The sequence below is a fragment of the Grampus griseus genome (genome assembly GCF_964374135.1).
Source record: "Grampus griseus genome assembly, chromosome: X".
Taxonomy (NCBI): Eukaryota; Metazoa; Chordata; class Mammalia; order Artiodactyla; family Delphinidae; genus Grampus; species Grampus griseus.
The window spans coordinates 115,628,213-115,639,981 of NC_138999.1; the positions used below are offsets into that span (position 1 = coordinate 115,628,213).

Sequence of the window (11,769 nt, forward strand, 5' to 3'; positions counted from 1 at the left end):
AGTCACTGGCCAGGTTGCAGAGCATAAGTCAGGATTCTGAATGATACCCGGGTATGGAGGATGCTGCCAGTATAATCCCTTTAATATCTTTCTTTTATGATTACTTGGAAAGCAGAGGGAGAGGGGGATTTGGATGTTATAGTTTGGAGAGTTCCTGAATTATAAGAATTCCTCAGTTTATTCTGAATGTTACCTCTGCAGGGATTGTTATTTTGATTCCCACCCACTTCAGTCCCTAATCTTTTCCTTCTTATTTATCCAGGCAAATTTTATCACACACTTGAAAGATCACAGGCGAGGCAAATGTAAAAGTTGAAATACAATGGAGGCAAATGTAAAAGTTGAAATACAATGCTATTACTTTACACAGCTCTAATACTTTTAAAATGTATTTTAGGGGAGAAATCCATTTTTTTTAGAACCATCTATTTTAATTACCATCACAGATGGAAACAAGTTAACAAGTACTGCTGGTGTTCAAGAAGAGGTGAGATTTCTTTTTTTCAAATTTCATTTAAATGGCAGAGAACATGCAGCTATTTCAGTTAAGAATAAGTTTGAGCAAACGTTCCATCTTGGTAATCCTTGAAAGATTGCCTCATTTTATTGAGGACATCAAAGAAAAGTGAACTCCATAACCCTTGAACTGATTCATTTTTGTATGGGTTGTTATGATGAAACTTTTCCAATTTTGCCTTATCAGCTTCATCTGCCTTTGAATTCTCCTCTGCCTGGAAGTGAACTAACCAAAGAACCTTTTCGTTGGGATCAAAGGTTATTTGCCCTGGTGTTGCGTTTGCCTGGATTGGCTTCTACTGAACCAGAGCAGCTAGGGAGTGTACCAACTGATGAATCTGCCATTACACAGATGTGTGAAGTCACAGGAGGTATTGGCAATATTTACTATTTCTAAAGGAAAAATTCAGGGCAGCAGAGTACCATTTTTCTTAAATGCCACATCCAGTCTTTACTTCTTTTCCTTCCGAATCTTTCAACTCTGCTGCTTAAGCTCATCATTAGTGTGATGTCTGCTGCCAGTGTACTTTTGATTATTTCAAGTTGTATTTTAGGATTTCAGATGCTTGTATAGTTAAGTAGTGTTTTATTTGATCAAACTTGTACTATTTGTTTTTCCTTCTGGTATAGGTCGCTCCTACTGTGTTAGAACACAGAGAATGTTGAATCAATGTTTAGAATCTTTAGTTCAAAAAGTTCAGAGTGGTGTAGTTATTAACTTTGAAAAAACGGGACCAGATCCACTTCCTATTGGAGAAGGTACGGTAGATAACCTTTTTTTTTTTTTTAACCTTAAAGTGTTATTATAGGAGAGTGATCTGAAATTGAGAAAACATTGAACTAATCACAGTAGATGCGGTCTTCACTAGCCACACACAATCAAGTGGTTACAAACATCCATCCAAACAACTACCATTCATTCATTGCCTGTGGATACATTTCAGGTAGCCAAATTCTAGCTTTAATTCAATGTCAAATATTCCTCAGAAAATTCTCCCTTTTCCCTACCCATTTCATATTCCAGGTCCCAGTCTTGGGATGACGCTGAATTCTTCACTTCTCTATTCATGAAATATCTGGAGATTGACTACAGAGTGCCATTTAACCAGCCATCTGCTTTTGGTCTTGTGAGCGCCAAACGTGCCAAGCTATCTTGATGAGATCTGTGAATGTTTAGCCAGGAACTGCTAATATCCTATAAGAGCCTACACCAGTATTTTCCTGGCCACTTTTTAACTGCAGAACCTTTTCTCTTCAAATGAGATTTTATGGAAACTTCAACATCTCAAAATATGAAAGCTGAGCTACTTTTGTATTGGGAAAGGGAATCATACCCCATTGCACGGCTTCCTCAGAGCTCTGTTCCAGGCCATCGCTACTCCTCATTCCTGTTGGTTCACACACACACATACATACATATGTGTACCTAGACTCCATTATCACCACAGTGCTTGCCTGATCTGATCCATACATTTTAATCGCTGTGGCCACAATTAGTGGTAGCTGCCTGGAGAAGCAAAGGGAGTAAGTGCAAAGGGGCAGAAAGACCCACATTTCTTGCTGAAGCAGTGGATCCTGTGGTTCCTGACCTTTTTGCTATTTAGTCCCCAGAACCCTTTGAGAAGCTATTAGAAAAAATAGAGACCCCTCTCCCCAGGAAAATGGACATGGGCAACACACACACACATAATTTTGTGTTTCATTTCAGGGGTTCTTGGACTACAATTTAAAAACACCTGCTGTAGGGATTTCCCTGGCAGTTCAGTGGTTAAGACTCCGGGCTTTCACTGCCAAGGGCTCAGGTTCTATCCCTGGTCAGGGAACTTAGATCCCACATGCCACGTGGCCAAATTAAAAAAAACACAATAAAACCAAAACCAAAACAACAACAACAACAAAACACCTGCTGTAGAAGACTGAGGCTTCACAGCCCATTTTAAAGTAATTAAATTAGTTGTAAAGGAAGGACATGTTATATTGGTAACGATTGACCACTCAGGTCTATAATTTTGTGTTCATTACCTTCATGTGAACAGGGAACTTTCCTACTGAAAACCAATTAGATGGTGTCACGTAAATAGCTCAGACATTCTTTCTTGCTCCATTTCCCCTTTGTCCAGGGTTCTTAACCTTTGAGATTCTGATGAAAGCTAAGAACTTTCTCCTCAGAAAAATGCACATCCCCAGAATTGTGATCTCAACTTTAGAGGGGGTGTCTTGGTCCCCTGAAGCACTACATGTATTCTCTAGAGCTCCATGGGCCGCAGTAAATCCCCTGCTCTAAAGTAATTACTTGTTTAAAGTAATGCTTAAGTAAATCAAATGATATTGAAGAAAAAAATGAGACTCAAATAACTAACACATATCTTTTACAAATATAATTTAGACTAATAAATCATCCCATTAAAGGTTATGTAGCTCTGTCTTGCCCTGTTTTCTGGGGGCAAATGAAATATGCTAGTTCAAATAATTAAAATGCATTCAGGATATATTATTCAGCATTATACGATGCCCAGTTTCCATGGGATTTTAATGATGGGATGGGCAAACTATAATGAATTAGTCCACATAAACGTGATGCATTTGCTTTGTGTTCCCTCCCCAACTATATACATAGATTGGTTGTCAGCATTCCTTCTACCTTTTGGTGAATTTGCCTTTGTGGTCATTGGGTCTAACTGTTTAGTAAAGAATACTTTTTTTCATCTGTTGGAAATAGAAAATCTAAATAGAATTTATGACCTATTTTGTCAGATTCAAAAATGTAAAACTATACCAGGGAATGAAAAATTTCATTTGCCTAATTTGGAAAAATAACTGTTGTGGTTTAGTGTGTTTAATTTATGTGTCCAAATCTCAGAAAATTTAAACTAACTTTGTAACAGTTTTCCGTATAACTACATATTTTGGTTGTAATTAAGGAACTGGGGGGGGCAGGATGTTGGATTAGAGGGGATGGATTAGATGATGAAAAGAGTTGCTAGAGAGAACATTCAGAAATCCTAGTAGAGTCACTTTTTACTTCCATCTTTCATGAATCACTGTGTTGGTTTTGTTTTGTACTTTGCTTTTAACTGAAAAATCTGTACAAGAAGATCAGAGGCTGTGAAAGGAAATTCATGCCTTAGTCTGTCTTTTGTTTAACTTTTAGATGGACTTATGGATTCATCCAGGCCAAGCAATTCATTTGCTGCTCAACCATGGCATAGCTGTCATAAGCTCATTTATGTGCGACCTAACTCTAAGACTGGTGTTCCTGTTGGACATTGGCCAATTCCAGAATCTTTTTGGCCAGATCAGAATTTACCTTCACTAGTAAGTGTCATAAAACAAAAAGGTAAACATCATTCTGGATTTTCAATTAGTTGATTGCAGAGAACCTTTTAAAATAGCTTGGAAGCTTTTAAGTTGTGCTTTCTATTTCTTACTGGAAAGTCTAGCTTGTAACTAAAAGCAAGAGAGCACCTCCTTTCTGTTCTGGCATTCTTTCTTTCAGTTGCCTTTGCCACTTGACCTGCCCTCTTCAGATGTTAAAATATTGTTATTTGTGATGCTGTTGCAATCTGTGACTTGGTTTTTATTTCAGGGCCAGAGCCGCTGACTTGATTTACATGGTAAACACAATCTCTAAAAAGGGCAGGCATTGGTTTTCATGTACATCCCCTGGAAATTAGAACTTAGTTTGCACCTTGTATAGGTTCTAGAAACATATTCAAAGCAGAGGTCATTCTACTTCCTCCGAGGGAGCCATTAGACATGTAGTGGGACTTTGTGGGCCTACTTCTCAGGTTTTTGTAATCAGTGGACTTGAGTTCCTTGGCAATGCACCTTTCAACAATGGGTAATTAAGCAATATTTTTTAAATGATCTCTAAGCAAGGGTTTATCTTTTTGTTCACTGTATTTGGTGGAAGAGGGTTTGATATTGTAGTGGCTCCTAGCACCACATGTATTGGCTTGGGAGGGGGAAAGGCGCGGTATCTAGTAATGAGGGAAACCATATGAAACCCACTCTCCCTTTCATCGTCCTCCCTCCCCGCAGCCAATATAAAAAGGCCAGAGTAATCCTTGAGGGACGGAGGGGGCACAAAAAGGTCACTGCTCTTCCAGCACCTTCTTGGTTCAGCTAATCTATAGTCTATCTAGGTTTTAGACATTTCTGACATGAACTGCAGTTTCTCCTGGATTGCTATTTTGAGGCTCCTGCATTTTTTTCAAAGGTGGCCACAAAAGGCCTGAATGTACGACCGAAGAGCCATCTTCAGCCCCTGCCGTGGGTGAGGCTCTGTCTCCTAATCCTGTCCCTTGGGGCACCAAGGTGGCACGCTTGTCAAACCTCAGGGCCCAGTTACTCTCAGCCCCTTCAAACCCCAGACTGAATGTTTTCATTACAAATTTGCTTCATTATTGCTGGTGACAGGGTTTCACTCATGTCTTTTTTTTTATGAAGTTCTATTTTTTAAAATTAATTTATTTTATTTTTGGCTGCGTTGGGTCTTCATTGCTGCGCGCGGCCTTTCTCTAGTTGCAGCGAGCGGGGGCTACTCTTCATTGTGGTGCGTGGCCTTCTCATTGCGGTGGCTTCTCTTGTTGTGGAGCACGGGCTCTAGGTGCACAGGCTCAGTAGTTGTGGCACGTGGGCTCAGTAGTTGTGGCTCGTGGGCTCTAGAGTGCAGGCTCAGTAGTTGTGGTGCACGGACTTAGTTGCTCCACAGCATGTGGGATCTTCCCGGACCAGGGCTCCAACCCATGTCGCCTGCACTGGCAGGCAGATTCTTAACGACTGTGCCACTAGGGAAGTCCCCACTCATGTTTTTTCATAGATTTAAATCTAATAAGCCAGATATATTTTGCAAGTTTGATTAAAATAAAAAACTTTTTAAAAACCAGAAAGAAGGAATTTTAGGAAACTCACACATAGCTCGTAGCTTCAGCTTTAAAAGCACATTGGAAGGCTATTTTTCTCAGCTTCCAAAACATCTTGTAGGTTTGTAAATCATAAAGCCAAATGAGCATGTTTTTCCCTTTTATGAAGGAAACAGGTGTTTTGTCGTATTCACATCAGCCTTACAGATCTCTCAGCAAGAGTAGGTAGAGCTACATCTCACTCTTGACCCTGGAACTTGTCCTAAATCTTTTTCTCTCCATTCGCCCTTGCTGCCACCATTTCTCTCTCTGGTGCTCTCCATCTCCACAAGCTAAAGCCATTAATAACATGGCTGCTCCATCAATCTGCTCTGGTACCCCAGGTACACGGGCCTTTCAGCCCAGCCAAAAGCATCCCCAGCTCTAGCTGTTCAAGGAAGTGTGTGGGTGTGAGAAATGTTATAAAAATTCAGCTGCAAAGAAAATTTCAACCAGGCTCTGGAGTTGTGACGGGCTCCTTTTCAGTCTCTATCTTGCCTTTTCCATGCCTTTACAGTTGTTCACCTTGCTTGTTAGTGGCTCCAACTCTGTCATTACCGCGTTAGAAAACTTCATGGATTTCTTCTTTCCTAGCGGTGTCTGGCCTGTCTGAAACCTCATAGTACAAAGGAGTGAAGGGCAGGTAGTCCTTGGAGGTTGCAAAAGTGGATCTGAATTTCAGAGTTCTTAATATTCAAAGCAGTTTTATTTTTTACATCCCTGAAACCGTAGTTATGAGTGTTATAATTTACCTTTCTCAATTCATCTTTCTCAAAACAGTAGTCTGTATCTCAGCGATGGTTTAACAAAACATAAAAGGGTTGCAGAATTATCAGAAATGTAAACTCTCTTGATAACGGATTATATTTTCCCCTCTTGTTTTTTAGCCTCCACGAACATCTCATCCTGTTGTGAGGTTCTCCTGTGTAGATTGTGAGCCAATGGTAATAGACAAACTTCCCTTTGACAAATATGAACTTGAACCTTCACCCTTAACTCAGTACATCCTGGAACGAAAGTCTCCCCATACCTGCTGGCAGGTACTTATCCTTTGTTGTCAGCCAAATGTCTGGAACCACTCTGAGATCTTTGAATTGTTTTAAGAAGTTTCAAAGGTTAATCTGAGAATAGTCGAGCTGAGTCTGTTGATAATGTTTCTCACAAATGCTGTCAAATAAGCAAGAAGGCCAAGCAAATAATTTCAGACTGATATGAATCACTAGCCTACCATACACTGCCATTTAAGGAAGTATGATCTGATGAAACCTATGTATTTGAGGATTTGGAAGACTCCCCGAAAGCCTATCCAGGGACCCCAGGTTAAGAATCCCTTACCTAGGTATTTCCCTGGTGGTCCAGTGGTAAAGAATCTGCCTTCCAATGCAGGGGACGCGGGTTCAATCCCTGGTCGGGGAACTAAGATCCCACATGCCGTGGGGCAGCTAAGCCCGTGAGCCACAACTACTGAGCTCGCGTGCCTCAATGAGAGAGCCCGCGTGCCGCAAACTACAGAACCCATGTGCCCTGGAGCCTGTATGCCACAACTAGAGAGAAGCCTGTGCACCGTAACAAAAAGATCCCTCATGCCTCAACAAAGATCCCGTGTGCCACAACTAAGACCCAACGCAGCCAAAAAACATAAGGAAAATAAATAAATTTTAAAAAAAGAATCCCTAACCTAAATGATGTAATTCTATTCAGCTATGGATTCTTCAGCTGAAGCAATGTTCTCAGTCCTTATTGTGAACTTGACAGATTGGAAGTACAAGATTTTTTTCTTAATTAAAAAAAAATTTAAAAATTTAATTTTTAAAATTGGGATGCAGAATCTTAGTTTCCTGACCAGGGATCGAACCCGTGCCCCCTGCAGTGGAAGTGCGGAGCCCTAGCCACTGGACCGCCAGGGAATTCCCAGTACAAGATATTTTTGACCAAAAAATAAATAAATAAATAAGCCTGAAACTACTTTATGTATTTGTGTAATGTAATCAAACCCTTCTTCCTGTAGTACAAACCACATTGGTGAGTGTAGTGTGGATTTTCCTTGGATGAAGCAAATGCACAGGCAAATGCACATACACTGGCTCTTCCAAGGGTTATACTTCAGCCGGAAGGGCTTGCTGATTTGTTAGTAGACTCACCTTTGGATTTTAATTTGTGAAAATCCGGGCGTGGCAGTCACAGCCTTTTTAGTTGAATATAATAAGGAAGCCCTACACTGTAAGGATATTTGTTCTGTTTCTAAACTACAGCACCGTATAGCAATCAGTAATTGTTAGGTTCTACTTACGCAAAAAACACTTTCAGACTGCCATCTGTTTCATCCTAAAATGCGAAATCATTGCTACTAGTTGCCTTTAAGCTACTTGAATTCTCCAAAGATGCTAAAACTGGGTAGAAAAAAAGGAACAGGCATAAAGCAAGGATGGAAAAGTGCAAGAAACAGAATGATCTCATAAATATAATATTGAGCGAAAGAAGCCAGACATAAAAGATCACATAACATATGATTCGACTTTATATAGTTCAAAAAGAGGTAAGACTGCCTGACTCTGTTAAAGGTCGGGACAGTGATTTCTCTTGGGGGTACAGAGTAGTGACCAGAAAAAGACACGAGGGGGTTTCTGGTTAGGTTCTATTTCTTGATCTGGGTGCTGATGACACACGTGCATTCATTTTTGAACATTCATTGAACTGTATACTTATAATTCATGCGCTTTTTTGAACGTATGTTTATATTTCAATAAAATACACCAAAAATGTGCTAGAAATGTAGAGATAGGGATGATAGAATGCTAAGTTAAAATCAAGACAGAGGCTTGAATTTATGAATTGAAAAACATTTTGGAATAAAAGCAAATAAAATTATAAATTATACTTCCTCCCTAAATGAAACCCTCTTTTCTATATGGCACCTTCCTTGTAAATCTCCAAAGGAACTTAAGAAATCCTTAAGATCCCTGCAGCACCCCTCAAATATGCCATATGTCTTTCTCTTGCATCTTACGTTACTTTGGTTTAGAGTAGTTTAATGCGATGAATTAGTGGGAGTGAAAAAGAATAAGATGAACCAGGAGCTGGGAAATTTGGCAAAATCATAATGGAGACTGGATTCTAACCCTAGCTCTGCCACCAGCTATGTGGTCTGGGATCAGACACTTTCTCTAGACTAGATGGTCTCTAATGATCCCTTTGAACCCCCAAATTCTATGAATTTGCAGGTGATAAGAAATTTGGAAAAACTCAGGGGGCTTATGGGAAGGAAGGAAGGAAGGTATGAAGGTGGGAAGGGAGGGAGTAAAGACAGAAAGGGAGTGAGAAGGGAACAAAAAACAGTGCTTTGGGGCTTCCCTGGTGGCGCAGTGGTTGAGAATCCGCCTGCCTATGCAGGGGACACGGGTTCGTGCCCCGGTCCGGGAAGATCCCACGTGCCGCTGAGCGACTGGGCCCGTGAGCCACGGCCGCTGAGCCTGTGCGTCCGGAGCCTGTGCTCCGCAACGGGAGAGGCCACAACGGTGAGAGGCCCGCGTACCGCAAAAAAAACCCCGTGCTTTTCCTTTCGGGGGAATTACAGGTCTGATCCTTGCTGGCCGTAACTTTTTTATCCTTTATAATGATTTTCCCCCTTTTCTATTATACACACTTAGGAAACTGGAGGAAATCCAACATGTTTTATTACAATTATCTGTTTCTATTAAGGTTCAGATTAAGACATGAAATCTAGTAGGTGAGTCATGTTTTAGCACACTCCATTTTTTTGTGGAGGCATCCATTGCATAGGAAGGGTTTATTCTTAGCTACAGCTAAGCGTAGCAAGAATTTAGTGAACTGGTAGGTGATATGGCTGGTACCAAGAATTAGCAAAGTAAGTGGGTTCTGTTCACCATCAGGGTTTGACTTTTGTCTTAAATAATCCTGCTGAAGGGCTTTAGGAAAGGTAAAGGTCTAGGTCCCTAAAAGTACATACTGATGCCCTGATTTGGGCCAAAGAGTAAACATGGAGCACAAAGAAAACATGATAGCCAGAGGACTCCAGAAGAGCATATCAGGTCTATGGAACCTGACAATATAATACATATCAAATCAGGAATATCATTAAGGAATAAGATGTTAGTCATATGGAATAAAGATTAATGTTTTCATTTTTATTGAATGTTTGCTCCACCAGGATCATTTACAAGAGAAAGTGCTTTCCAGACTGAACCAAAGCATCTCCTTGCTCAATATAATTGCATCAAAATAATTATCAGCAATGCCTGGCTTGTAACAGACTCCTCAATAAATATTTATTGGATGAAAAATGAATAAATGGGTAGGGAAATGGGGCATAAAAGGGAAGTAGAGCAAAACTTAATAGTAGTACACATGAGTGTTAGCATAATCCTTTAAATGGGCTTTGTTTTTGTGATTGCATGCTTCAGGCATAGGGGCATGTTCCATTTTCCTAACAGTCTCCACTCTGGTCACCACTTGTTCTTTTGAGAAGTCAATTTGTTTTAATGGCTGGTATCACTTAGTGGTATTTCAGCCTTATTTTCCATCGTGCTAACCAAGTAAATATTTGGGTATTGTTGATGCAGCCTGTGGTCTCTGAATCGTTATTGCATAGTACGGTTTCATTTCTTAACGCAATTTGCAGAAGAATTGCAATCTGAACATTCTTCTTTAGTATGATATGTTTTGACATAAATATAGTGAAAGCACTATTCCCATTTTTAAATTACAATTAAATTGTGCCAGAGATGTCGGTGTGGAATGTTGCTGTGTTTAGTTTTACATAAAATCCTTATTGTCATAACTGTACATTACTTCACCGTCTTCTCAGGTATTTGTCACTAGCAGTGGAAAATACAATGAACTTGGATATCCATTTGGTTATTTAAAAGCCAGTACGACTTTAACTTGTGTAAACCTCTTTGTGATGCCGTACAACTACCCAGTTTTACTCCCTCTTTTAGGTAAGTCAAGTATGTGCCATTTAGTCATCTTTGAAATACAACAAAAAAGAAAAATCGACAATGAACTAAGCATTTTAAATGTAGTCAAAGAGTAATGGATATCAGGATATATAAAAGTCTAAAAACTTATTTGGAAGGATAGAATTTGCATCCTGTTTTCTGTTTTGTTCATTTTCCTTTCGTTGTTTTTACATCAAACAGAAGAGACTCTTCACCTGGGGGGGGGGGCGTGATTCCTTATGCTGCTCTTTAGGTTGCAAGCTCCAATGCTGTCACCGCTCTTCTCTCCAGTTTTAAGTGCACTTGGCTTTTGGTAAACTAGTTTGGACCCCCCAAAGTTGATTGGGGTTAACACTTCAAGAATCTGATGGTTTTCTTCAGAAAATAGTGCTTCCGTGGGGCTGTTGGCTTGCGCTAAGTTCCTCCACAAAAGAATATTGAATGCTCTTGAGGCGTGTGTTTTAGGCAGAGTAGCAAGTTAAGGAAATAGATACAAGAGTGAATTCTGCAATAACTGCAGTTGTAGAAGCTGTGGTTTCCATGGCAAGATTCTAAAAGGAACAACTCCAGAAGCTGTTACTCAGACATCACTGAAAATGTGTGTGATTTTTTTTTCTCATTTAAAGAGCCACATCTGTTTAGAGTAATACAGTACCACACGGTATCTTTCTCTTTGTAAAGTTGTGAACATTTTTAGTTGCTGAGGTTTCTTAATTTTTGCAAAAAGGATCAAACCTTTACTAAGTTTTAATATAGTCATTGAAAGCATAGATTTTTATTGCTATCAATATTATATGTATTAAATGTCCTGAAAAAGCAATTCTTTTGAATGTTGCAAGTTAAGAAGGTTAAGAGTGGGTCATCATAAATGATTGTTTTAGATAGCCTATCTACTTTATTTCTTAGTCATATCTAAAAATATCTTCTAACAGGTGATTTTCACATATAGAATATATGTTATGTCTTTGAGATTAATAAGACTGCCAATAAAAAAGTACCTGTATTTTGTGGATTTATTTACCCTGTTTTCTTAAATGTACCTTTATGATCTCAAGTTTTCACAACTAAAAAGTGAAGGATCAAACTAGCTAATCTTCACTTAGACTGTTAATAGTATTATTTTTCTATTTTTTAAGTACACTTTGTATTTTGAGATAATTGTAGATTCACATGCGGTTGTAAGAAATAAGAGAGAGATGATACCAAAATCGCAGCCAACAGAGGCAAAAATAAACACATGGGACTACATCAAACTTAAAGATTTTTGTGCATCAAAGGATACAATAGAGAGAAAAGGCAACGTATGAAATGGGGAAAAGTTTGCAAATCTTATATCTGGTCATTTTGGCTAGGGGCTCTATCCACCCCTGCCTAGAGCATCATTATCCCTT

General features: G+C 39.4%; 1 protein-coding gene across 4 annotated transcripts in view; it reads left to right on the forward strand.

The window, feature by feature from the left end:
- The window catches only part of INTS6L (integrator complex subunit 6 like), a gene marked incomplete at its 5' end in the record, with an annotated part of 49,384 nt that overhangs the window by 22,421 nt on the left and 15,194 nt on the right, over positions 1-11,769 (forward strand). For all 4 annotated transcript variants that reach the window (XM_082681813.1, XM_082681815.1, XM_082681812.1 and 1 more), the window contains 6 exons: positions 398-487; positions 704-887; positions 1,147-1,275; positions 3,668-3,831; positions 6,308-6,460; positions 10,246-10,378. In XM_082681813.1, coding sequence (XP_082537939.1) covers positions 398-487; positions 704-887; positions 1,147-1,275; positions 3,668-3,831; positions 6,308-6,460; positions 10,246-10,378 — 853 coding nt within the window. The remainder of the gene's footprint in view (positions 1-397; positions 488-703; positions 888-1,146; positions 1,276-3,667; positions 3,832-6,307; positions 6,461-10,245; positions 10,379-11,769) is intronic.